The 25,192-nt window shown below is 43.2% G+C and overlaps 2 protein-coding genes across 3 annotated transcripts; both read right to left on the reverse strand.

Annotated features, from left to right (window-relative positions):
* Positions 1-689: 689 nt before the first annotated feature.
* Positions 690-11,301, reverse strand: nlrc3 (NLR family, CARD domain containing 3). Its single transcript, XM_035612085.2, has 19 exons — positions 10,873-11,301; positions 9,401-9,568; positions 8,885-9,148; positions 6,771-8,517; positions 6,597-6,683; positions 6,241-6,324; positions 5,539-5,622; positions 5,349-5,432; positions 5,160-5,243; positions 4,765-4,848; positions 4,587-4,670; positions 4,082-4,165; positions 3,696-3,779; positions 3,150-3,233; positions 2,819-2,902; positions 2,604-2,687; positions 1,808-1,891; positions 1,257-1,340; positions 690-1,105 (listed from the first exon to the last, which is right to left on the reverse strand). The coding sequence occupies exons 2-19, from the start codon at positions 9,522-9,524 to the stop codon at positions 1,015-1,017; spliced, it is 3,405 nt and encodes a 1,134-aa protein (XP_035467978.2). The 5' UTR covers positions 9,525-9,568; positions 10,873-11,301; the 3' UTR covers positions 690-1,014.
* An 846-nt stretch (positions 11,302-12,147) lies between these two features.
* Positions 12,148-24,581, reverse strand: si:ch211-183d21.1. 2 transcript variants are annotated; one of them, XM_035612086.2, is made up of 12 exons: positions 24,431-24,581; positions 22,279-23,124; positions 21,955-22,135; positions 20,859-20,998; positions 19,754-20,319; positions 18,928-19,201; positions 18,578-18,773; positions 17,458-17,642; positions 16,921-17,016; positions 15,723-15,887; positions 14,734-14,827; positions 12,148-13,381 (listed from the first exon to the last, which is right to left on the reverse strand). In XM_035612086.2, exons 2-12 carry the CDS (start codon positions 23,099-23,101, stop codon positions 13,318-13,320), a joined length of 2,784 nt encoding a protein of 927 aa, XP_035467979.2. In that variant the 5' UTR covers positions 23,102-23,124; positions 24,431-24,581; the 3' UTR covers positions 12,148-13,317. The 2 variants fall into 2 exon arrangements, with proteins under 2 accessions (XP_035467979.2, XP_035467980.2); XM_035612087.2 differs by lacking the exon at positions 24,431-24,581 and adding an exon at positions 24,251-24,408.
* Between the last annotated feature and the right edge of the window lie 611 nt (positions 24,582-25,192).

The raw sequence follows: 25,192 nt of genomic DNA on the forward strand, positions 1-25,192 counted from the left end.
AAAGCTGTGTCCCCAATTGGGGTCAGTAAGATCAATGTTAGAAAAGAAAAGAATATAGTCGTATTAGGGAAATTAATGTATTAGAAAGTAAGATATTAAACTAAGGTGCTAAATATTTCACCTACTAAACATCATGTTGGCTTATGACAGTGAACTAGTAAGCATGCTCACAATTGCATTTAGCTCAAAACAAATTGGCTAAGTGTAGTGTTAAGAAATTAACCAGAATAAAAATCTGCAATATAATATTAGGATAAATCATCAGGGCTTTTGAAACTGTTATTTGTTGAGGGAGACCTTTGATCCAAAAGACAAACTTTACTCATGGGAAATCAGAAGCCACTGTTGCTGATAATTTTTTGGTCCTGTGTTCCAGAGGAAATTTGAAGCAGTGGTGAACACTTCCAGGTCAGAGGCGCAAAGCATTCTGAAACTGAGTGCCAAGGGGCACATTGCTACCAACAATTTATGGAATGAGGTGAACTGTTTGAGACGATATTTGAAATGGGAAGTACGGAGATTCTCTCATGCACGTGTGCAAGGGGAGTGATGAAGGCATCATATTGCCCAGTAAGGGGGACCAGGTGAAATCCAAACCAAGAGCATAAGGCCAATACGTCCCCGTGACAGACCATACTGTATCCTTTGCTGCACAACCCCCCTTATATATATATATGTAAACATATATATTCAATTATTTTAAATTTCTTATTTATTTATTTCTTTACAACAGATTCAGTTGTGCAAAAATAGCAAATGGGGAGGGATGTAGCTTCACTAAGATGCTGAGTGTACATAAAAATATTCTGCATCTCTAAGTCTCCTAGTCTTATTTGTCATTGGTGGAAACAGCATTTTGAAGGCAAAGCAACTGTTTATTATCATGATAAATATAAAAATATAGATCTAAAAATGGTATGTTCATGTAGGTATCATTATACAGCTTAATAACATAGTTTACATCTGTTTTTTCTAAAAACATAGCCTACATGTACTGTTTGACCTGCTCCAGTCTCAGATGTCCACCACACAGCTCGGGGCGTTGGCTCTTATGGCATCAGATATGACCTTCGCTCCAGATTCGCCAATGCCATTTCCCTGCAAACTACACAAACATGAAAACACGGTTTGGTTTTTGATATTAGCAGACTGACAGCATATTTTTGTCCTTAAAATTCCTGTTCTCACAAAATAAATGGTAATCAATTATGTGTAGAGATGTAAGAGGAGATATGAACGTGAAAAAAGAAACTCACTTGATGTAGGTCAATTGGTGGTTTCCCTTCAAGGCTGTTGCAATGAATATGGCTCCATCCATGCCCAGACAGTTCTCCTGCAGACTGTTGACACACACACACACACACACACACACACACACACACACACACACACACACACACACACACACACACACACACACACACACACACACACACACACACACACACACACACACACACACACACACACACACACACACACACACACACACACACACACACACACAAAGGAAGTGGTCTGATAAGACTCTCAGTTGCGTGTTTCTGCTCAATAGAAATAACCCAAACACAGTTTTATATGGAAACACAAAATATACCAAGGCTACAGTTTAAATGCAGGGAAATTTAAGAACATTCACTTTTCATTTACTTGTAAAATGGCAGAGTAGGTAGTCATATGTTAGTAGCAATAAATTATTCATGTTGTTGTGTTTATTATCGTTTGTATGGCTTCCAAGTTGTAAAAAGACACATTGACAATAATTGTTGATTCACTTGGATCATAATAAGATCCCGTCAGGACTTACTTCAATGACTTGAGGCTTCTGTTGCTTTTCAATGCATTGGCTAGAGCCTTCGCTCCATCCATCCCGACAGTGTTCCCACGTAGACTGAAACACATAATGGAAAAATGTGCAAACATGTAGTATGAAACACAATATTTTTCTTACATAAATGGCAGAGGGTGCTTTAACACTAGCAATAATAATAACACAGTTAGACAATTGTAGGAAATACAGGAACAAGAGGTAATAGGGACACTAGTGACACATCCCGAGGTGGAGGATTTTTTCTCTTGCCTCATGTCACTTGCAATGCAAACGTAAAAAGGAACCAGGAACCTGACAGCTTTACAGTGAGGTGCCTTGAACAGAGCTTGGGAAGTGAGATGACTGTAATTTATTTTATAAACTATGCTTGCGACTTACTTAAAGTAGTTTATAAAAAGACTATGCCCATGTCACCTCCCATCCTCCGTAGCCTCTTGCACTTTGCATAACAGAAAAGAATCGGAGGCTAAAGCACTGTTCTACTGTACCTCGATTCTGCTTTTTGTTGCTGTTTTTCTAAAAACCTAAAACGTGGTCCATAGTTCTTCTTGTGAAATGAATCTTATTTCAGTAAAGTTGCAGAAGGATTATGAGCAAACACTTTATGAGCAAATGTGTTCATATTGTAGCTGACTTATTTGAATTGATAACTGACAGGGGAAAAAGCAATAGAGGACTGACCTCAACTGGTTTTAAATTACTCTCTTATAGTATGTGTCTGAATGTCAAATAACAAAAGAACAGTTTGACACAAGAGTGAGCTTGGACTCACTCTAATGTTTGCAGGGTTTTGTTGGTCATTAGAGCCTCCGCCAGGGCAATGGCACCACTTTTGCCCGCTGAGACGCCCTGGATACTGGAGAGACAAGCCCACAAAAGAATTGACGTGTGTGAAAATAATAGAACAACAAACTGTCAAACATCCAGAAACACATTCGTTTTTTTAATGAAAGGCTGAAGACGATTGCACAGTACTATAATGCCAACCATAATGTACGAAGAGACGCGTTGGTTTTCAGGGCTTCTGCAAGAAAAATCACGCCTTCATTTCCAATAGCATTCTCCTGTAGACTGCAAACACACACAGACCCAGTGTCAGTTGTGAATAACAATACAACCCTGTGACTGAAATTTCACATGACTGTTCAGAAAAAAAACTGTTGGTCAATCAGTTGCTCACAATAAGGTAAAGCACATTTCCTTCACAGAATACAGCTTTGGCATTTTGAGGAAATCAATTTAATTGCGGGGCAAAGAGTGTGTAGGAGGGAGTTGGGCTATATGAGGGTTGATAATGGGATAATGAGGTTGACCTTACTCCAAGAGCTGCATTGTGCCATTGGAGAGCAGAGCATGGGCAAGAGCTTTGGTGGCAGTGGACTTGATGAAATTCCACTGGAGACTGTAAAAAGAGAAAGTGAGGCACATAAGGTTTCCAAATAAGGAAAATGTTGTAAATGGGTTTTCCTGCAGGGGTAGAAAGGAACTAAGTACTTTCAATATAGTAGTGTACTGAAGTAGTGTTTTGACGTACTTGTACTTTTGTTGAGTATCCGTAGAACCCAATAATGTAATGAGTTCCTTGTACTGTAATGTAATGTAATGTAATGTAATAAATATCTCCACTTAAACCTGATAATGTAATAACTTCCCAGTTATGTAATAAAATGTCTTGAATCCGGTTGCATCATTGCATTTTGAGATTAGATATTCTTTTTGTCTTGGTGGAGGTATGCGCTGTACTGTGTGTGCCATTCTGCAGTTGTGGTATCAACTTCGTCTAAGTGAGTGGTGCTTGATCTACACACAGGCGCGGGTACCTGTCAGTGTGAATGCTCGCATTTGCATTACGAGCCTCACTTACTGCAAAGAGGTGAGGCCTTGATTAAGCCTGATGGCGCCAGCTAAAGCTTGAACCCCTTCATCATGCAACAGGTTGGCTGTGAGACTGGGACACACACACACACACACACACACACACACACACACACACACACACACACACACACACACACACACACACACACACACACACACACACACACACACACACACACACACACACACACACACACACACACACACACACACACACACACACACACACACAGTACATTGAGAACATAGAGTACAAATAATCAGTCTGAAGAAAAAAGAGACATGGAGTGACAGCATTTATACATGCAATAGTATTTCTATGCCTCTGTGGAGCAATTAGCACAATATACTGCTATTAATGAGGTGACTCACTCAAGGTCCTGTAGAGAGTTGTTTTCATGGAGTGCATGAGCCATGTTCTTGGCTCCATCCACCCCAATCGAGTTCTCCCTTAAACTATCCAGATTTAGAAGAAAAATTAACGGAAAGGGGGGAATAAGGTTAGGAAATCACAGTTTCCCCTACAATCTCAATGCAAAGGAATTCTCATGTCTAAGGTCATATCATAGTTGATGAGGATTTGTTTCCATACCATACACAGTAGCATGCACAGAATTGGCAACAATGGCAATGTCTTATTCTTCCACAGGGATTGTAAATATGAAGCTGCAGCATAGTTTAGCGTTACACAAAGACTGGGGAAAGGGGCACCAGCTTGGTTTTCCCAAGGGTCATGTCAGGACTTATGGCTCTCCATATTCACTGGATCCGATAACAAAATGGTATCGATTTTTGACTACAGATATAGATACGTGGAGGATCGTGTGCTGTAGGAAAGCTGTACAGTAAAACAGAAAGCTTCAAGTTCCATACTCACTTCAAAGAGACAAGACCACGGTTCAGCCTAAGAGCTTTGGTCAAGGCCGCCATCCCCCTGTTACTGATTGAGTTACTCTGAAGTCTGCTCAAAAAAAAGGTTAAACACAACTTCAATGGGTTCAATAGCTTGTGATGTTAAATGTATTGCTGGAGACTCCTGAATTGCAGATACTGACTGAAGTGAGAGTAGAGTGTGGTTGAGCGTCAAAGCCTCTGCCAGAGCGATTGTCCCTTTATCCCCAAGCTGGTTGCTGCAAAGACTGCAGATATGAGCAAAAATAGACACACAATCGGCAGGTTAAAAAAGTCATTCATGTTGAGGACCAGTATGTGACCGAAATACAGGCTCTGTGGTAAACAAGCTATCGTCTATAAGTGAGCTGTACCCCGAAACATAATTCTACAAACAAGTGTAAAGAACAAAGAGAAAAAGACAGATTTCACTCTGAATCCACTGGAGTGAATGTACAAATGTTTGCATCATTTTACCAGGTCAAAAGCATGTAAGGTACAGTATAATGTTGTGTATTTAGGATCAGCAGAATTAATGACTAAATAAATTTAAGGCTACATCAGATTTGTGAGGGTACGGTTGGTCTTCAGCGCGTCAGCAATCCTTTTGGCTCCTCCTGCTCCGACCGCATTCTTCCGTATGCTGAATCAATACATGCATTAAAAGGTATTAGTACTGACTACACCACATGTAATATAAATAGGAGGTGTAACAAACACAAACAAGTCAAGCACAGGCAAAACTCACTTCAGAGACACCAATTTGCGATTGCACTGTAGCACTTCTGCGAGGGCTCGAGCACCTTCCTCCTCGATGGCATTGTTCTGGAAGCTGATGAGGGGTTCAGGAAATTGAGCAATTACCCCAACCCGAGGGTTTTACTGACAGTTTGTGTGATTATTGTGTTAAAACCAGAATATATAGCAATTACACTCACTTGATCGATACCAGGACTTGGTTCATTTTCAGTGCTTCTGCCAGGAACCTTGCGCCTTTGGAGCCGATGTTGTTGTTCCGGAGACTAAGTTATAAATGGGCGATTAGATGATATACAGTAGTAATTGAATCGCTATGTAGCAATGTCTATGCCTGAAGATGCAAGAAAAAACTGCCATCTAAAGAAATGTCCTTTTTCCCCAAATCCTTTGATATAAAACTACACACACTAGAAAATATTAAAGTTACATAAATTAGCATCAAAATGTTAATCAAATGTATATTTAACAGCTGTTTACAGAACAGCTGCCATCTATATGCTGCTAGCAGGCAAATATGCCTTAGGTTTATGCTTGCACTAGTTTATAGCATATAAAAGTATATTATCTTATATCTTATTGCATAATTAGCCCAATCAATGCCAGCGGTGAATATGATGTAATGTATTAAAAACAAGTGCAGAATTTATTTATATCATTTAAAGTCTAATTTCTCAAATAAAAACATTTGAAAATATAAAGGTTATGAAATGTTTTTGACCTTTGGAGTGGCCATTCTTTTCCTGGCTCTGTCAATGCTTTTTTAATTTTTTTTTTTTAAATTAAATTTTTAGCACACCAGTTTCTTCTAAGGAATTTAAGGGGTATCGTTTGTTCACTTAATTGTAATGAGTCATTTATGACAGGAAACATAGAGGTCTCACTTGAGAGAAGTTAGTGTCCGGTTCACCAACAGTGCTCGACTCAGTGCTTTGGCACCTTTGTTGCTAATGGAGTTCTCTGCCAAACTGAGGGAGTGAATAAAAGATGGTTACAATTTAATGGTACATCATATTAATGATAATCACAGGTGTCATCATTGCCACACCAATTCTACAATTACATGATAATCCCTGAGGGTCTATCGCACCCTTGTAATCAACAAGACCAACATAAAATCCTAATTATATGATTATTAGACAACTTTGTATGGTACAGTTGGGAAATATTGGGCCATAAAATGACCATATGATGCCTTAACTCAATAGGGAGTAGAAAGTAGTGGTTAGTGCAATCTCACCTAATCTTCTGAATGTGGCAGTCTTTGGCACTAAGCAGGCTTCCCAGCAATTCCATGATGTCGTCTTTAAAGTGATTATTCTCTAACCTGTTGAACAGAATAAAAATCGAGTTTCAACCCTCATTTTTTCTCCTGAGTTTAGTTCATTGGGAGACCGTGCTTTGGGGAGCTGACCTGAGATGACTGCAGTACAGCAACTGTGGGAGCAAACATTTCACTGTGGTGTAGTTCAGAGAGCCTGTTAGGTTGGTCTGTTCACTGCACTCTGGAGACACATGCAGCAGATATCCAAGCACAACACAGTGAGCCAATGTTAACTTCCCTGCAAGGCTACCAAGCCGTAAATCTTCCTCCACACTCCGCAACAGCTCTGTGTGTTGCAACTCCTGTAAACAATAAGCCAGATTGACTGTGCGCAGGGACACAACAACACCCCCGCTGACCAAGAGGCCTTGTAAAAACCCTGCTGCCCAGGCCTTCTGACTACCATCATCTCTCCCAAGGGACAAAAGCCCAGCGAGAGGTTTCAGTGTGACTGGGCACAACAGGCCTGTCAGGAAACGCACAAACACATCCAAATGTCCATCTTCAGCTTGCTGCGCACGTTGAAAGGCACTTCTGAAGTGGTTCTGGAAACCAATCTTGGGCCAGGACATGGTGCTTTCTGAGAACAAGTCAAAGATAGCCCGTTTGGAGGATACATGGTAAAATGTAGCTGCAAGAAACTCCTGCAGAGTCAGATGAGTGAACCGATAAGTTATGTATATGGTCGACTCTTCCCGAACTAGAACTCCGGCACCAAAACTGCTTTGAGTTAACTGTAGATCTATCCCATAGGCCCTGAGGTCCTGCTCACTGAAGCCGTACTTGTGTTTGAGGAGCCCATAAAAGGCCAATCGCCCAAGATTCCCCAGCAGTTTTCGATTGCTCCCATGAAGCTGCTCCATTTTTACATGCTCCCTGCCTCTTGGTTCGCCTACTTCTGCCTTCATGGAACAGAAGTGGGCATAGAGCTCAGTGCAAGTCCTTGGAAGACTTTCCTGTGTTCCACTTTGCATGATGTACATCAGAGTATTAGCTACTATCCAGCAAATGCTTGGTATGTAGCACATCACCATTATGATCTTGTAGGACTCCAAGTGTTCCCATATTTTGCTGGCAAAATCCCTCTCAGAAAAGTGGTGGTTCAGGAAGACCTGGATGTCCTTCGGGCTGAATCCTGGAATCTCAGTCACTCTGTCTACAAGTCCTCCAGGGATGAGTGAGGCCACTCTTGGCCTGGAAGTCACCCACACAGCTACGTCAGGGAGCAGATTCCCTCGAATGATGTTAGTAACTAAGTCTTCAATAGACACGTCTTTCTTTGGGTCATTGCAGGGTGCTGCATCAGAGAAATTTAAAGTGCAGCGGAAATCATCCAAACCATCAAGTATGAGAAGTGTCCGGCAGGAGCTGCTCAGGACCAGACTGGGGTCTGTTAAATGAGGAAAAGCTATTTTCACCAGTTTCTCAGCTGACAGCTTCTCCAGTGAGTTCAGCTCACAAAATGTAAAAGGTAAGATGAAGCTCACATCTGTATAGATGGCCCCTTGGCTCCACTGTCTGATGAAGTGTCGGACACAGGTGGTCTTGCCGATACCAGCAACCCCGACTGTGAGGGAGACCCTGGGAGGCAAACTGACCCGGGTCAGGGGCTCCAGAAGCTTGGCCAGCGCCAGCTGTCTGAGGTGATTTCTTTTTCTTCCTCGAGTTACCCCCACCTGCATCAGGTCATGTTCCTTTTGCTGGAGGTCAGAAAGTCCATCAACCAGAAGTAAGGTTCTTGAGGAGGTGTTCAGTTTGGGGCAGCTGACTGAATCTCTATCCTTGTGCTGCTCATATCGTCGTAAAAGCACTTCTTTGTGCTCCTTCACCATGCAATCTGCAGTAAAAGAAATGGACTCTCTTATTGTTTGCCAAGATGCTAGAGCATGAAATGGATTGCAGTTACATAGCCCTGGCGCAGAGTGCTTTACAATATGATTCAAATTACATGCATATATTCATACTCTGAAGATGGCATGGAACAGCTCATCAGGAGCACTTTGGGACTCCATGTCTTCGTCAATTGCACATAGACATGAGTATTTCAGGAACTCCATAATTAAACCACCTCCCCCTGCTATTACTTGATGATCTAAATCTACCCTGTGAGCTACTAGATGCCTAAACTACTACTCTGAGAGCAATTTTGTGATCACGCTTTTAAAAAATGACACAGAGAGCAAATCCTATTTCAAGCCCCGTACCGTGGTTGATGATAAGCTGAGCAACCTGAGAATCTGAGCTCTCTATGAAGCCCTGGAGGGTATCAGAGCCTTGAGTGTCTGTGCTCGTGACAATGGTTGTGAGCATATTGAGCTGGTCCTGCAGCCGGCCCGCTCCCATGATCTTGGACTCCTCGGCTAAACTCAGCACGTCCATCTTTCTCAGGTGGGTTAACATCCCCTCAAGGAATGAGGTCGTAGTGAAGCGTCGCAGCTGGTCTTGATGCTTTTGGATCCAGCCAACATCTAAACCAAAACATAGCACAGAGCAGAGAAAACTCTCGTGATTAACGTGATTGGCAAGTAAAATTGTCAGGAATTTATTGTGCCCCAGAACAATACCTTGTAATGCTGAAAAGATGTGATACTATGCTATTTATTTTTTGTCAGGTGTAATTACAGAGAGTACTGACAAGAAATGACAAAAATTAAAAATGAAGGTTAAAGGGGAGGGAGAGTTCAACAGAGCCATGATGAATCTGTCATGAAATGTCTTACCTTCTGTTTCTGGTTGTAAAGAGAGAGAGCAGGATGTTGACTGAAGATCCATGTAGCAGTCGTCCTGCCATGTAATGCGTTTGCTTCGGTCCAGGATAGAATCGTAATGCGCCTTCCTCTCCATGAGAAGGTCTAATAATTTATTCCCAAAAGTGTTCCGGTTTGTGTCTTTACAATAAAAAAAAACTGAGCATTACTTACAAGATCTGCAACAATAACCAACTGGGAATTACAGGCTGTGATGAAAGAAGGTGAAGAATTTTATTGAGGCCTCAATCTCTTCGAAAAACCTCTTCCCTGGTCTCAATAATAGTGAGGTGCTGAAGGTAAGGAGGTCTTTTGCACATTCTGTCCACATCCACACAGTTCTGAAAGAGAGAACTAATCGGGTAATAAGTGAAGTCAGTCAAGTCTGACTATATATATATATATATATATATATATATATCAAATTAAGAACCAGACGAGTTGAGTCAAAGTGCTTTTGATAATGGCAAAGGAAAAACAACGCAAGTTATAAATGAAAACAACTGAGGGGATGAACATGAGTGTGCAGGGCCTATAAAGTGCCTCTTGTTGTTTTCAAATGATTTCACAGCCTTGATTAAAATTGCATTAATGAAGTTCCCACACCATACTTTCACTGTCAGATGTGTTACAGGTCACTGAACTCTGCTCACTCTCAGGGTAGCTGTTATACACAACAGTGAAGAAAATCAAGCTCACACTGTAATTTAATTTCTTAAAAAGGACATTTATTATCCTTTCTAACATATTTTTTCTTAAATAGTTTATTGCATACATATGGAATGCTGTATAGAAAAACAACATATTAATTTGGAGGGTTATCACTACATAGGCTTTTCACAAAACTGCGGGATGTACTGCAATGATGAACTTAAACTATGTTGGAGGTTTCACTGAGACAAACGGGAAATGACAGAGGCCTTCCTGTGTGGTTTGTTGCTGAGCACATAGAAGTTCTCACAACGGAAGCTAATTCAAAAATCCAGACCTCAGATGATTTGAGACGCCTCGCTCGGCTTCTATAGTCAAGTTTACAGACAATCTTAATGGCCAAACCACCTAATGCACATACTTGTGCAACTGAGTAAATAAGTTGGGGAGAATGCCAAATGGTTGAGACAATGTTGCACAGCAAACACAGAGGAGCAAGTAAAATCACACAATTATCGGCAGCAGCAGAAAGCAAACAACTAGTTGTATAATTTGCATGATCGAAGAACATCCGCATTACACGACAAAGAAAACAGCCAGGCAGATCAATTGTCAATGAATAAAACATGAGAAGGTTATGAGGTGCCAGTCTATCGGAAATTTATCGTAGGTTATGGCACGTTATTCCATTTTCATCGCTCAGGAAAGACTAAAGGCCAAGCTGGATTCAGTTTTAGAACATTTCTGTAGTTGTCCATGTTACATTTTTTAAAAACAAAAATCCGGTTACTCACCATGGGTTTGATGAGGTGTCAAAAGACGAAAAAATGTGGCCTGTTTCACATGGTCGTGCCGTAATTCTCATGAAAGAAGGTGTAGGAGAGCTTCAAGTGCCAGTTGCCAAAATTGCGAAGGAATGAAATCTAGTTGAGGAATAGTGAGCAGACGAAACGTGTCTCAAAACATTGCAGCTGAATTCATCACAACTCAGGACCGTTGCTGGAGATACCGTGTCATGCTGCAGCTCCTTCCTGTCTATCTAATCTGCTTTCCTGTTTTGTGGTTAACAGATTGAGGAGTGAAAAGAGGGTACAGAAGGTGCTTTGTACTTGAGCACGCAATGTGACAGGGACCCAGGTCTGAGTGTGTTTTTTTCTTTTTTCTTTAGATAGCTACTCAACTGCAGCTGGTGTCGAAGCACGGTGAAAGCCAAAACGAGATACATTATTATTGGTATCAAGGCTTAGAAGAGGGGAGCAAGAATAGCTTCAGCCAGCAATTTGCATCAGTAAGTTCAACTGCTGACGTCTGACACATAAATAAATAGTGAATAGGTGTTTCTGGGCAGAAAATTGTAAAGAGCACATGTAATTTTTTATACTGCACAGTGCAAACATGAACCCATGTCATATCACATATTTAAGTGAATCACAGTGGTGCTCAGTGAATGCACCTGCTCTATTCACAGAAAGCACATCCAAACAAATAGACAAGTGGGCCGTAAGAACATTGGGCCACTGAGAGCAGTGGCGCGGCGACTGAAGATAATGATCATTAGATATCTGAAAATGGAGCACAGCCATCAGAGGGCAGTGACAGAAAAATGACTAACAAGAGGATGAACAGCAACCGTGAATCTTAACTTCACATTTACACTGGAAGGAAAAGGGGGGGGGGAAATAAACCTGAAGGCAAACACTGAAAAGGAAACTTATAAATTGTGAGGTTTTAAAATGTTGTTCACCCCCGATGGTTAAAAATGACTAAGCATTCGAGGTGACTCGATATTGAACAGTGCACAGAGCTGTCAACAAGGCAAAGCGGCTCCTTTGAGGAATCTAGGATATGAAATATATTTTGATTTATTTGACAGGATTGTTAACTCCATAATTCCATATGTTATTTTATAGTTTTGACGTCTTCAGTCAGGGCTGTCACAATATCGGATTTTCACTCGAAGATAAATGAAGATATCATCGCGACATGAATAGAAAGTAAATAACAATTATACTTCTATAAGTCAATTTAACTTTAAATATTGTAGCACAATGACATCACCAAAAGTGGAGCATATTCAAGCGTATGTTTATTTCATGGCACATCATGGCAATCTTATTATTTTAAACCTTGATTATTTAGATTCATAAAGAAAAGTGGATTCAAACCAAATTTCCAAACCTTCCCATATTTCTATAATGAGTTGTCATTTCAAATTGGTGAGAATAATAAATCATCATGGCAGCACTTCCCCTCTTATAGAGGAGGAATCAGCTGATCAAATAACACGCATGTCAAAGGCACAGTTGAGGTTTGTGAGCCACAAAAAAAACACAAGCGAAAAATAAAAGAGCTTGGATTTTTTCCCCCTTCAACACAAAGCAGTCTCTTATCTCTGACAACAAATACTCTTCATTCAACAAACTACTTGACATCCGTCTCTCACATCCCCCCCGCCTCATATTCAATCTAGAAAATGTAAACAGTTTGCTTTAAATAAGCACACATAAGTGGTTACAGACACTCCTCACAAGTTAGCTACAGACATTCACATTTAAAAGGCAATCAAGCCCGTACAGAGACTTGAGTCTTAACTGGTCTACTACAGCATGCAGCAGTAAAAGTAGCAGGAAGTCGACTCATTTTGAAGAATACATGTGAGCTCAACAAATATTATCTTTATAAAAAACACAAAAAACAATGCCTGTTGTTAAAACACCGTATTACCAGCTGAGAAGGTGATGATGGGAAGGTCATCAACTTGGTAGAGCTTTCTGCATAAATGAAGAGCATAGCTGTTTAAATTTACATTACATACAGTTTTTTCCAGGGCAACACAAACAAGTCAATAAAAATGACCATTTAGGACTCCAAAAAACAAAACTTTTTCATCGTCCTTTTCCTTTAAAAGTAATAACCAGCAAAGATCACAGGCAATGTCGTACACTAAATATGATGTTATGTTTTAAAATTCAACTCGTTGGGCTGCCTGATTTGATGTCAGTGTGTCACTAGTGCTACGAAATATCACGTGTCACGTGCCGTTAAACAAGTCATTTTCATCAGTGATCTCCCAGCGACACACAGAAGGACACTGGCGGTGGCATGTTGCTTCAAAACAACCCCGCAATCAGTTACGCTCAGGTCCAATGAACCTCTGATTATTACCAATCACTCTCTCTGCCGAAGTCCTCCCACGCACAAGAGCACTCCCAGATGCAGACAGCATTCCAAAGCCTGGATTATAGATCTGAAATTCCCTCTGCGTGTTCACTGAGCTCCATGGTGTAATAGTCCAGAGGACGCCTAAGAAGAGAGAGAACAACCTGAAAAAAAGGTACACATGCACGCACACACAATCGAGCAGCTGTTCCCTGGGAGTCAACACGTGGCAATTATGCCATGGTTTCCAGTAACTCACATTCAAACTATTCCCAGGGAATTTTCATGAAAAAATGTTTTTGAATTAAAGTCCCGACTCTGCCCTCAGCCCGCCTCATCTACCACCACTACCTCGCTCTGTGATTTGTTGAATTACTCGGAACGACTTTCACAGATTTCCTGAGCACCGTTGGGAACTTTCCATATTTATAGTTCTGGGTTACACACAAAGGAGAGGAGAACTATGAGGGTTCCTCCAGTCAAGAAGAAACGGGAGTGTGGGAATTAAAATTTTGTGGCTGGTGGAGAAATCTGAACCTCACACGTGAATTTTTTCTCCTTCTATGACTGTTCAGATGGTGTAAAAACACGAGAAATAGGTTTTTTGGTTTTTATTTCTGAGCTACAGCACCAAATGAATTCAAATCAGTTCATCCTCGACTCCAAGTGGACCCCTCAAGGTATTCCTGATATCTGGCGTTCACAAGAATTGGACGGATGGACAACGATTCGAGGGGGACCTCCGCCTACAGGTGTCTCCAGTAAGGAGGTGCACTAAAACGTTAAAGGATCCCTTAACCTTAAATCCATGCAGTTTGAGTGACGTGGCTAAAGTCGGTCCATACTTTGATACATGTCAGATACTGTACCTCTATATGTATCCAAATGTCACTGGGCTTAAGGCTGGATTATAAAGCAGACAGAGAAAGCAACTACCCTTATACCCCAGACCCTCATGTATACCCTGAAACATGGTTTCGTCAGTAAATCAAGAATTCATACTCTTATTATGACAAAGTGGCAGAGACATACGGCCACGCTAGCTGTTTCCTCCTGCTCCTTTTTTCATTCAAATAATATTCCCTAATAATTTAATTATTATGAAATTATAAAAAATAATTTTAATGATTTCAATTGGAATGTTTTAAATTATACTACATCATCATCATCATCATCATACTATAGCTATTATGCCAATGTCACACTGTATTCATACTGAACTATTTAATTACATTTGATTTCTATTTCGATCATGGTTTTAGTCCATATCCCTTCACTAATATACCATATTCACATCCTCACTGTGACATTGACACTAACATTAGACAAGTGTTAATAATCTGGCTTTGTGAAGATTTCTAGGAAAGAGTAAGGAAATTAAAATGTTGCCGTCATGCTCATTGTCTAAAAAGGTAATTATAAATATCTGTCATCAGTGTGGCACATCCGCCACAGATGAGAGCGATAGGGAGAATTATACAAATAACAGTCCTCACCTCCTCCTGTAGAAATATGTGAACAGTGCAGCTCCGAGTCCCAGCAGCAGAAGCACTGCTATTATCAGACCTATCTGTAACCCCAGGGTAGAAGCTGGGGAGGGAAAAGAAAAGCTCCGTTACACTTTCTGAACACATTGACGACTCTTTAAACACATCAATTCAAAGATGGAACCTTGAACCAGCAATAGATTTTGTTGCCTTTAGAGACCACAAGCCCGTTTTAATCCTGCTGCTGATTTATGTGAACCTGCCATTTTCTCTTTGCAGTGTTAGTGACATTTATCAACATAAAATGGATAAAATATCTCGATCAATCAATATCTGACCTTAAAAACAGGACTTTTTCTTCTTCAAGGCCCACCAATTCATACTTGTAACGGGACAGGGCCCATTCAAAAAAAGTATTTTGGCAAATCTTCTCTCCTCATTTGAGAGCGTCAAGCCAGGCTCCATACATTGGGCTTTGGGTTCTGTGTTGTCACCTCCATTGACAAAACCATATTTAATGAAGTCCAGATTGTATCTATGCACACATTAAACAATTTTTAGGTTAAATACTAACGCCACCGTCGTTGTTTTTTCACTTCTGGAACTTTTCCATCCTTTGCCACACCAAAACCTACCGCTCAGCTTGCTTAGGCTAACCGTCAACAAACTAAGCATCGTAAATTGATGACGTTGTTGGATGGGGGATTATTTCTTTTAAATTTTTTATGATATTATTTGGGGCATTTTTAACACTTTATTTGACAGGCCAGTATTCAGCGTGAGGGGGGGGGGGAGTGGGGTAAGACACGCAGCAAAGGGCCGGGGTCGGAGTCGAAGCCGCGGCCTCCGTGCATTTGACACATTTGGCAGAGAACTCATCACCAAGGGTGTTCAGCAGACCATTAGTTGACTGTTATGCAATTTCAAGCACTAACCGCCTGTTTGTGTCTGCTTTGTTGTGCCAGTTAGCTCGTGATGTGTGTTGAGGAGTCGCAAACCTGTGCTTGTGTAACGGTCCGTGGTGGGAGAAGAGCAGACGTCTCCCTGAACTGGTGAAGGATTCATGTGGGACGTCTGGACGATGAGGGCCTTCTGATGGTCCGACAGTGCTTGGATGTTCCCCCACACTCGCAGCCACCCGGACACGCAAGAAAAGTTGGCCCCTTGAACAAGAATAGACAGACGTGTTATCGTTTTCTACAGACAACAGTGATTATGGTGTGTTAACGATTTAAAGAAAATGTACTATTAGAAAGCTGATTGTTATGGGTACGTTCATAAATTCTATCTAACATGGTCACTAACAAGGGCACCATCTGAACTGTCGTTCAGAAATTCAGTTTAAGTTTCAGATCACTGTAAAGGTACAATCAGTACATCCTACACATATATATATATATATAGGATGTACTGATTGTACCTTTACAGATTGCTTGTGTTTCTGCCCTTTCGTGCAAAAGACTTGTTGCGCTTGTTATAACGAGCATTGTCAGCGTCTACTCTAGTGAAGTGTAACCACAGTGTTGAGCTTTAGTTCTCCCTGTCGTCGTAATGGAGAGCAGCAACGTGCGTGTGTGTGTGTGTGTGTGTGTGTGTGTGTGTGTGTGTGTGTGTGTGTGTTGCAGGGTGCTACACTCTGTGAGAGAGAGCTGCCCCCTCCCCTCGCACGAGACAGGCAGAGACAGAGACGGAGAGATCTTTTCTAGATTGGGAACAGCTAAAATTCATCAATGCATACTAGACTAATGTCTTAATCAAAAATGAACTTGTGAGATGTGCAAGGTAACTTTAATTGTCGCAATAATAACCAGGAGAACATATTTTCTTAGTTTTCCCAATAACAGGAGCAGAACCAACGAAGAAACTCCTGGTTGCCACTATAATCTCCTGTGAGTTGCTACATTATTATTACACAGGTTATCATGGCAGTCTTTTTAAGTCAAGTATACTTTGCCGCACCACTACACATCACAATGATTAGCCTGTATTCAGATATAATGTTGTGTTTCTTCACCAACAGCAGTTTCTTATCTCTTCTTTTCTACAGCTCTATGGTAACGGAGACCTATCCCGCTGTGTTGATTGTTAGGGGTCAATATCTGTAAACTTTTCGGTCTTTTTCACTTGCAGTCTCTTGAACAGAAAGCTCAATTGTTACATGAAAAAAAACATTTCAAGGGAGTGAAAGCGGCTCACCTTGGAGGTACAAGGCAGAGATGCCGCAGTGACACCTCTTCTCCAGGTAGTTGGCCACCTCTGCGACCCCCTTCCCCTGTATCAGACCACTGCAGTCTGTGGAAAACAGGCGAGCAGCCGTCAAATCTAACAAAATGCATATTAATTGTGTTGTGACCATTAGACAAAAAAAACTGCCACTCAATTCAGGGTTCTTTTGTATAACATGTATAACATGTCCCCAGCTGGGATCAAACCAGAGATGCTGCATCCACATGGTACATGTTTCCACCAAAAGGACACTGGGAATAACGGTGTACCTGTCTGTCAAGTTAGTGTTATCTATATTGCCAAATCAAACTTGCCTCCAAAGGCTTCTGTGGAGATTCTCATTCATCCAGGTCATAGTTATCCACAAGGGTTTTGAATTAGGAGCAACTGGTCCTGCAACCAAGTCCAGTTGCTCCTGATTCAACACCCTAAAAATCTTCAAAACACACGGCACCCTCCCTTAGACACGGTTCTGTTTCACATTACATTCAAGATATGATGCCTCACCTCCCGACTGGTCATGCCAGTCACTGGACAGGGGTCCGAGGCAAAGGTCAATTTGGCTGGAGAAGGCGTTGCTCGGACAGAGGTTGGCGCCGTGAGGTGTGGGGGAGGAGCTTGTCCAGGAGGAGGGGCTTCTCACCTCACAGCATGAACACCGGCTGAGCGAGACAGTGCCATCTTCCACCGACCTGCACGTACACGCAACCGGAAATATAGAATAAAATATGTGAATAGACGTGATATAATGATGGTACATGATAAATTTGAAAAAGCAGAATGACAGGTATGTATGTGTATACATCAGTTGCTGACGTTAAAACCTAAGATGTAGTGTGTTTTCTACAATTCAGTGTCTAACTGTTCCTGAAATTAAAACATGGAAAAATCGAAATCTTTTCATCGAGCGAAATCAAATCTTAATCCATTGACTCATTCAGCAGCCGATGAATAAAACAAAACACTTGCGATGAATAAAACAAAACAAAAACACCCCGCAAACATTTTCCAATGTATGAATAATGAAATAACGATAGCTGGATTTTATTTTGAGGCTTTATTGTCACACTGCCATGCGGACACGATACAGTAATGCACAATAATTGCTGTTGTAAGTGACACGCGCTTTTCTTCCTGAGAAAAAACAGCCTCTTAACATGCGATACGTGGGCAAAACCACGGTCGTACTATTAGAGGCCATAAGAACAAAGCAGGTGGCTAACTCTGTCAAAACATCGTCTGTAATGTTAGAAATAATTACGGATGGAAAGTGAAGTGAGGTGGTTCTCTGTGTTCCTCAGTGTCCACCACTTCACTGGGAACGAAGTAGACATTCTAATTTCACAACCCTGTCAGAATTCGTACAAGGCTGAATGGTTATATTGCAGCGTCAGGGACAGTTTTGATTTGTTTTGACAGTACCATAGTTACCATGGTACTGTGTGTCTCTTTTTTACAAGTGAACCCCGGTGATCAAAAGGCATAACAGGGACCCAATTAAGATAATTAAATGGCATTGTCCACCGTCAGAATATAACTTTCTTTGGGTTCAAGATTTATCAGTGGAGTGAAAGTTTAAACATGTAAAGCTTGTGTGATTCATGTTGTTGGGTTTGTTGGGTTTAACCTGAGAGCTGGAATCACTTGTCTCCCTCTGGTGGTGGTCAGGGAGGAGAGCAGCTGCTGGTTTTCACTGAACACAAGCGCGTCTCTGAGACTGGAGTTGGTCAGCGCCGTCCCAGCTCTGCAGACGCTGAACAGGTCATAGCACAGGACCACCGCCCCTCGCACCGGCACCGTGGAGCCCTCGGGGAAAATCTGATCTACGCAGTAGAGAGAAGAGTGAAGGAGCATAGTGAGAGAAGGTGAAGGAAAAACAAGAAAAAGATGTACGTAATTATTAAGACGGAGATAGGAAAGGTGTTCTTTTCCTATTTTCATCCATCCCTCAATGACAATGTCTTCCACTAGCCTCACCTGCTCCAGTGACATTTCCAACTATGTAAAATCCGTCCTGATCAATAGATCCAGTCAAAGGAAGGGCGATGACGGTCCCGCTGCGCTCCTGGTCAAACACAGAGAGCACCAGGCCTCGCAGGTCTGTCATGGGGGGCCCGTGCAGCTCCACAAAGGCCCTCTGCTGGCTGTGATTGGTCCAGTGGCCACTAGCCACCTCACTGATGACCACACCCTCAGGAGCTGGGGGTGGGCGGGGGCAGGTGTTCTCCCGCAGAGGTGTGGGTGGAGCCACCTATGGTGACAGACGCATGGCTTTTAACAACTTGAAAAAATGATCATGATAATAATGCAAATAGAGAAAAAACGTCTTGTTTTGCATCAAAAACTTTATTCCCCTTTGAATACTGATTCCAGCCTCTGTCTGAAAAGCTTGGTTTTAGCTCCTATCTCTTCAGGCGCCCACTCCCAATGAAGCCCAGTCTGCTTAGATTGGCCAGCTGGCCCACTCTGTTGTGTGTGTGTGTGTGTGTGTGTGTGTGTGTGTGTGTGTGTGTGTGTGTGTGTGTGTGTGTGTGTGTGCGTGTGTGTGTGTGGAAAGTTCTCTCACTCTCGCTTTTACCCGGCTACCAGCCCCTAGACATGCTTGATGCACTTCTGTAATATGGAATATGGTCACCATCTTATGGAAGTATCGGCCGTTTGAGAAGCTCCAGGAGCAGTGTTTTCTGTCCGGGAGAGGAGTTCCCTTTACCTCAGACTTTCTAAATTTGTAGACCTTGTACAAACACAAAAAAACCTATATAACACATTAGAGGAAAGTCTCTGCTCTGTGTACAGTACTCACTGAAAACGCAGACAGGTCGTGGGGGTAAAGGCCTCTACAGCGGCTGAGAGACTCATCACCAGGCAGAACTTCTGGATCCTCCAACAGAGGCAGTTGTCCTGGGGTCAGCGCTTTACTCAGCTCCTGCGCTTCTTTATCTGATCCTCTCCGCCGGTACACTACCGCATCCAGTAGGCCTTTTGTGGGAATCCCCCTCTGTGTGGCTGATGGTGGACCAAATGGGCTGCGGTAGAGCGCCACAGCGTCCGGTCCATTCTGGATGGTATTCGGGGGCAGGCGGAGCGACGGAGCCGGCACCAACCTATCACTGCCCAGCAGAAAGTAGCCCTTAGAGGTGGTGAAGTGTCCACTCAGGCTGATCTCCCGGTAGGGTTTGTTGCTGTTTGCACTGAACAGCAATATCCAGATCCCCTGCAGGGACACCCGGCGACCGGATGTGTGCCAAAGCTCAATGTATTCGCCATCCTCAGCTGCGCCGGGTGTGTCAGTGTTTAGCTCATTGATCAGGAAGTCACTGTTCCCCCATGGTGGGAAGTGAGCCGGCGAGTCTGTGCCTCCCGGAATTACTAAAGCATAAAAGAAGACATTTGTTAGACGCTGTTAAAAGGAATAAATCGACATTTTAAGACAAGTACTCATTCGCTTCACATATTTAGATTGATAACACTCATGTCTGACTTTTAAACATGAAGATACAAACAGCAGCTGGTTAGCTTAGCTCAACATAAATGTTGGACTACTTCCAATTACTTTTTAATTCATATTTCAACTCTACTGGTGTGTCAGTGGTTTACTGTTTAATGGTGTTTACTTTTGGAATCATTCAAAAATTCATCATTTTGGAATTTCAGTGGCATTGGTACCAAATTTCTGGCATTGTAACATCCCTACTTGTTCCAGTGTTGTAGCCTTGTCCCTCAGTTCAGAATGAATGATGAAGTCCATAGTTTGCCCTCAAACACATCAATAACAACTTGGCTAAGCAGGCAAATTTTTGTTTCTCTCAAAACGCAAGTATTAAATCAAGTTTTGGGGGTCTTCTGTGTTTTGTTATCTAATAAACGGAACCAGACGTTAGAACCATGACCATAATTCATACACTCACCGATACTGTGAGGGCAGATCTTCGGCCAGGGGCACTGGTTGGGCTGCCCAGGAGTTTGCTGGGCCTCCCAGAAGACGCCGGGATCTCTGGACCAGGAAGCCACCCCACAGCGACTCAGATAGAAACCTCCTTCTCTCAAACTGAAAGAAAATAATGACGTCATAAAGAAACACCCCTCACAAACTGATCCTAATTTTTAAAGGTTATTAGGGCTGTGGGATATGACAGTATAAATCATGCGCTGAAGAAAGAAAATTGTTTCCTGTTATGCTCAATAGTTTATTTCATTGTGTTGCAAATCAGACTTTGCATTGCGTTCTTCCACACAGTAAGCCCTAAGGGTCATACAATTATAATGGCTGAAAAGATGACTAAATAAATATGAAAGAAAGATGACATATGACTTCAATTATCCCTTTACTTTTCTTACATGCCAGCAGCAATCATGTCCAAATTCGGCATGAAAGGGTTTGTCCAATATTGCTGCTAAGGTGGCTGTGAACCCCTGATCTTGATGAATCTTGATGTATAGTGTTGTTAGGTTTTTTCAGTGTCTTGTGTCTAGTGTGAGAAAGATCTGACTACTGCTTCACTGCGATGACACTCACTAAACACAGGAACAGTGCATTTAGCAAAGAGGAACAATGGTCACAAGCTGACCCTTTCCTCAATGCATTTCACAACGCTTGAAACTATGGCTTCTTAAAGCAACCACTGAACATCCCTAACACCTCTGATAGTCACAATAAAAACACCCACAAGCGTTTCACCACACCTATTTCCACCTCTTGCATATACTGCAGTGTTAAGTCGTTTTCAGACTTGACCTCCAGACAATGTCCGCAGAATTTGCTCAGGACATTCTCCGGAAATTCTCCATGTTCTCACATGGGCTCACTCAGAAAACACTCCGGAGATTACACTCGGGGGGCTGGCAGGAGAAACTCCACAGAATGTCCGGAGCAACATCTGCGGACATTCGCGTTCTCACATGCACCCGGCCTCCACAGATGTTCAGGACAATGTTGTCCGGACTTCAGTGCATGTCTGAAAGCAGCTTCATTTGTGCAGGGGGAATACTGTAGTGGTTTCTTGCCTGTTGCTGAGTTGGTAAGGATGTCTGCCCGGGATGAGAGTCTCAGTGAGATTGGCACTAGGCTTGTTTCCAGGTCCAGCAAATACAAACGCATCTAAGGGCTGGGTCTGGCTCAGTGGACTGCCCACAGAGAAGTTTGACGCTCTGCCGCTGTAAATGGCCACCGCCCCAGACTCGTCTCCTGAGGAAGAAATCATAAGAGGAACAAAGAATTTTGAGGAAAACGAAAGCTAATGAATGAATGAATGAAAAGGGACCAAAACCCATGAGGGTCAATTTCATTATGGTAAGCATTGGAACGAGATCAAGTCACAGCACACAGACCTTTCATGTAGTTCTTCTCTATCGTCACGGAGGTCAGCATGTTCCTGGACGTCTCCACGTTCACATCCACACTCACACTGACCCTGTCCGTTTTCCCATCCAACACTACCAGCACCAGAGGACCCGCAGCTGGGGCGTCTGTTAGCTCCACAAACCCGTCCACCTGCCCTCCTCCCAGCTTCAGCTCAGTAATGACAGGACTGGTTACCGGGGCAGCGGGCGGGGTGCAGTTGTTTCGCTGACCCGGCGATGGTGAGGACACCTGAAAGCCCCATCTGTCCTCGGACAGCAGGCACCTCTCGATTGACTCGTCCCCCTCGAGAGCTGTTTCGTCCTCTACAAAGGCCGGTTCTCCAGGTGTCAGCGTCTCAGCGAGGAATTCTGCGCCGCCAGTACGGCGAGTCATGTACACGACGGCATCCACCAGCCCGACAGCCGTGACGTTCATCTTCTCGCCGTAGCGAGCAGCAGACGTGTGGTAGAGGACGATGGCGTCTGGGCCGTTCTGGACCGTGTTTGGAGGCAGGAGGATGGCAGGTTTGGGCAGCATGTCCACGGAGCCCACCAGGAAGAAACCCCGGTCGTCTGTGCTGTGGCCTTTGAGATCCAGCACCTTGTAGGCTATATTTCCATTTCCATTATAGAAGACGAGGGTGTAGCCATCCAGCGAAGCACGTTGTCCACTGGTGTGATACAGCTCCACGAACTCAGTGGTGTCCAGTCTCGGGTTGTCGGCGTTGATCTCGCTGATGATGAGGCATGGTTCGCCACCGACTACCACCACCAGGCAAAGACAGGCCACACTGGCAAGACCCACCACCATGATTTACAGCTCCTCTGAAAGGCCTGAACAGACATGGAAGAAAATCACCATCAGTTGCATTCCTGTAGAGCTGAAATGATCAGTTGACTTATTACTTTGTTGATCAAAATGCTCAGGTTCCAGCCAGTCAGATGTGAACATTTGCAGGTTTTGTTCAGTCTTTGGAGATTTTAGCGGTTGAGAGTTGAGTTGAGTTTGGTCAGTTGATCGTACCAACATCCACCCTGACCTTTAGCAAATAATAATTGCCATTTTCACAATTTCCTTATAATTTATAGACCAAATGATCAACAAGGCTGAGCAATCCCCACACCTTTATGCTGTTTCACCCAAAACTGGCATTCCCATCTCCATTTGACATACATATATTTTAAAATGGTATGTATTTGTGAAGGTGTGACTGAAAATATCAAGTTTTGCCCTATTTCGAAATGGTAAGAAATCAAAAAAAAAAAAACAGGATCCAGTTCCGGTTTTGGATCCCTCCCAAAATGTAATCACCCGGTACCATTGCCAAGATCTATCTTTGATGGCACTTTGACGCCAAACCGTCCATAACTTTTTTTGGAGTATTCCTGCTAACAAACAAACAAATAAACATTCTGAGCCAATCACACAACCTCCTCGGTGGAAATAGCCAATTGAGAAAAATAACCACAGATAAATCCACAGTAAAAACGAACAAACTTCTTAGGCTCCAGACCACTTTCTCCCAGAGGAAATGACAAAGCGTAAGATCATGAATGAGTCTTCTATGGCTCTATCTTTTTTGTTTTTTTTCATGGTGACATTGGCAGTGCGCGTCTTCTGCGTGAGTCACGAAACGTTGCGAAACGCGCTGGCGAGCGGACGGAAACTTTGCATCAAACGGCCAAACGCCTCGGATGTGGGGGAGAACATAAAGGCATCGAAGCGGGTGCGATGGACACACGGGAAGAATCGGAGCTGTCGAGCTACGACTTGGAGCAGCCGCGGCGATCCCGTTAACCCCGACGTGTCATCCGCAAACAAAACCGGTCCCCGAGTCTCTCCGCTCGGCTGCAGTCGCCGACCGGTCGCCGAGCGGTTGACGAGCGGTCGGCGCGAAGGAAGGATTTCTTCCTCGGATGATGAGATAAAATCAGTGCTCGCCCTGGAACCGTCTCCCACCTCACGACAGTTATTCCAGTCACGGCGAGGCTGCTGCGCGTTGCATCTCTCCGTCGAGAGGAGGAGGAGGAGAAGAAGAAGAAGAAGAAGAAGAAGAAGAAGAAGAAGAAAAGAAGAAACCGCCTGTCAATCTGCCTCCTATCGGAGCAACACTTGGTCCCAGAGGGCGTCGCGACTTACTGTGGTGTCTTGTTGCTCCTCGTCGTCGAAGACCCTCCGCGCGTCGGGAGAGGATGTTGGTAAAGTTAGTTTTCTGCCCTTCGCCGCTCCCCTCATTCACAAAGCAGCCCCCCCCCCCCCCCCCGGACTGTGGGCGGTCAGACGGGCTGAGGGGGGTGGAGGGAGGCTCTTCTTCCTCCCAAGGCTCAGTTCACCATTCAGCCACGGTGGAAGACGGAACACCGGTTAATCCAGACGATAAAAAAAGGGCGGGTGGAACATGCAGAGGCCTGTCGACGACGCAAAAGTTTATTAATACCGTTAAAAAGAAAGGTATATTTTATTACTCGAGAAGCCGTGCGAGGACCCGAGCAGGGCCCCCCCGACCCCACTCTGAGAAGCGGGGAGCGCGGGTTCACGTGTAACTTCCAGGCCCGAGTCCCGCCCACCACAGGTCGGAGGTCAGAGGTCACGGCCTCAGTCTGCAGCAGCATGCGGCGAAAGATCCAGGCCTGATGTCTGAGAGTCATGTGTTTTTAATTGCACGCGACATCTCCATCCATTCGGAACATACCTAGTGTGATGCGTATACAGTGGGTCCAACATAGATGAAACAAGTGAGCCTGTAGTGAAAAGTGTGTAATAGTTCTTGTTGACCTACGGTGCGTTTTTAAACGCTTTGACCACACCATTTCATTTGAGAGTGACTCTGTGATGACTCTCTCAAAAACTGATTTTCTGAAGGGGTGCCAAAGGTCAATACAAAGCTGGTTGGATCAGCTG

The sequence above is a fragment of the Scophthalmus maximus genome, chromosome 16 (assembly GCF_022379125.1).
Source record: "Scophthalmus maximus strain ysfricsl-2021 chromosome 16, ASM2237912v1, whole genome shotgun sequence".
Taxonomy (NCBI): Eukaryota; Metazoa; Chordata; class Actinopteri; order Pleuronectiformes; family Scophthalmidae; genus Scophthalmus; species Scophthalmus maximus.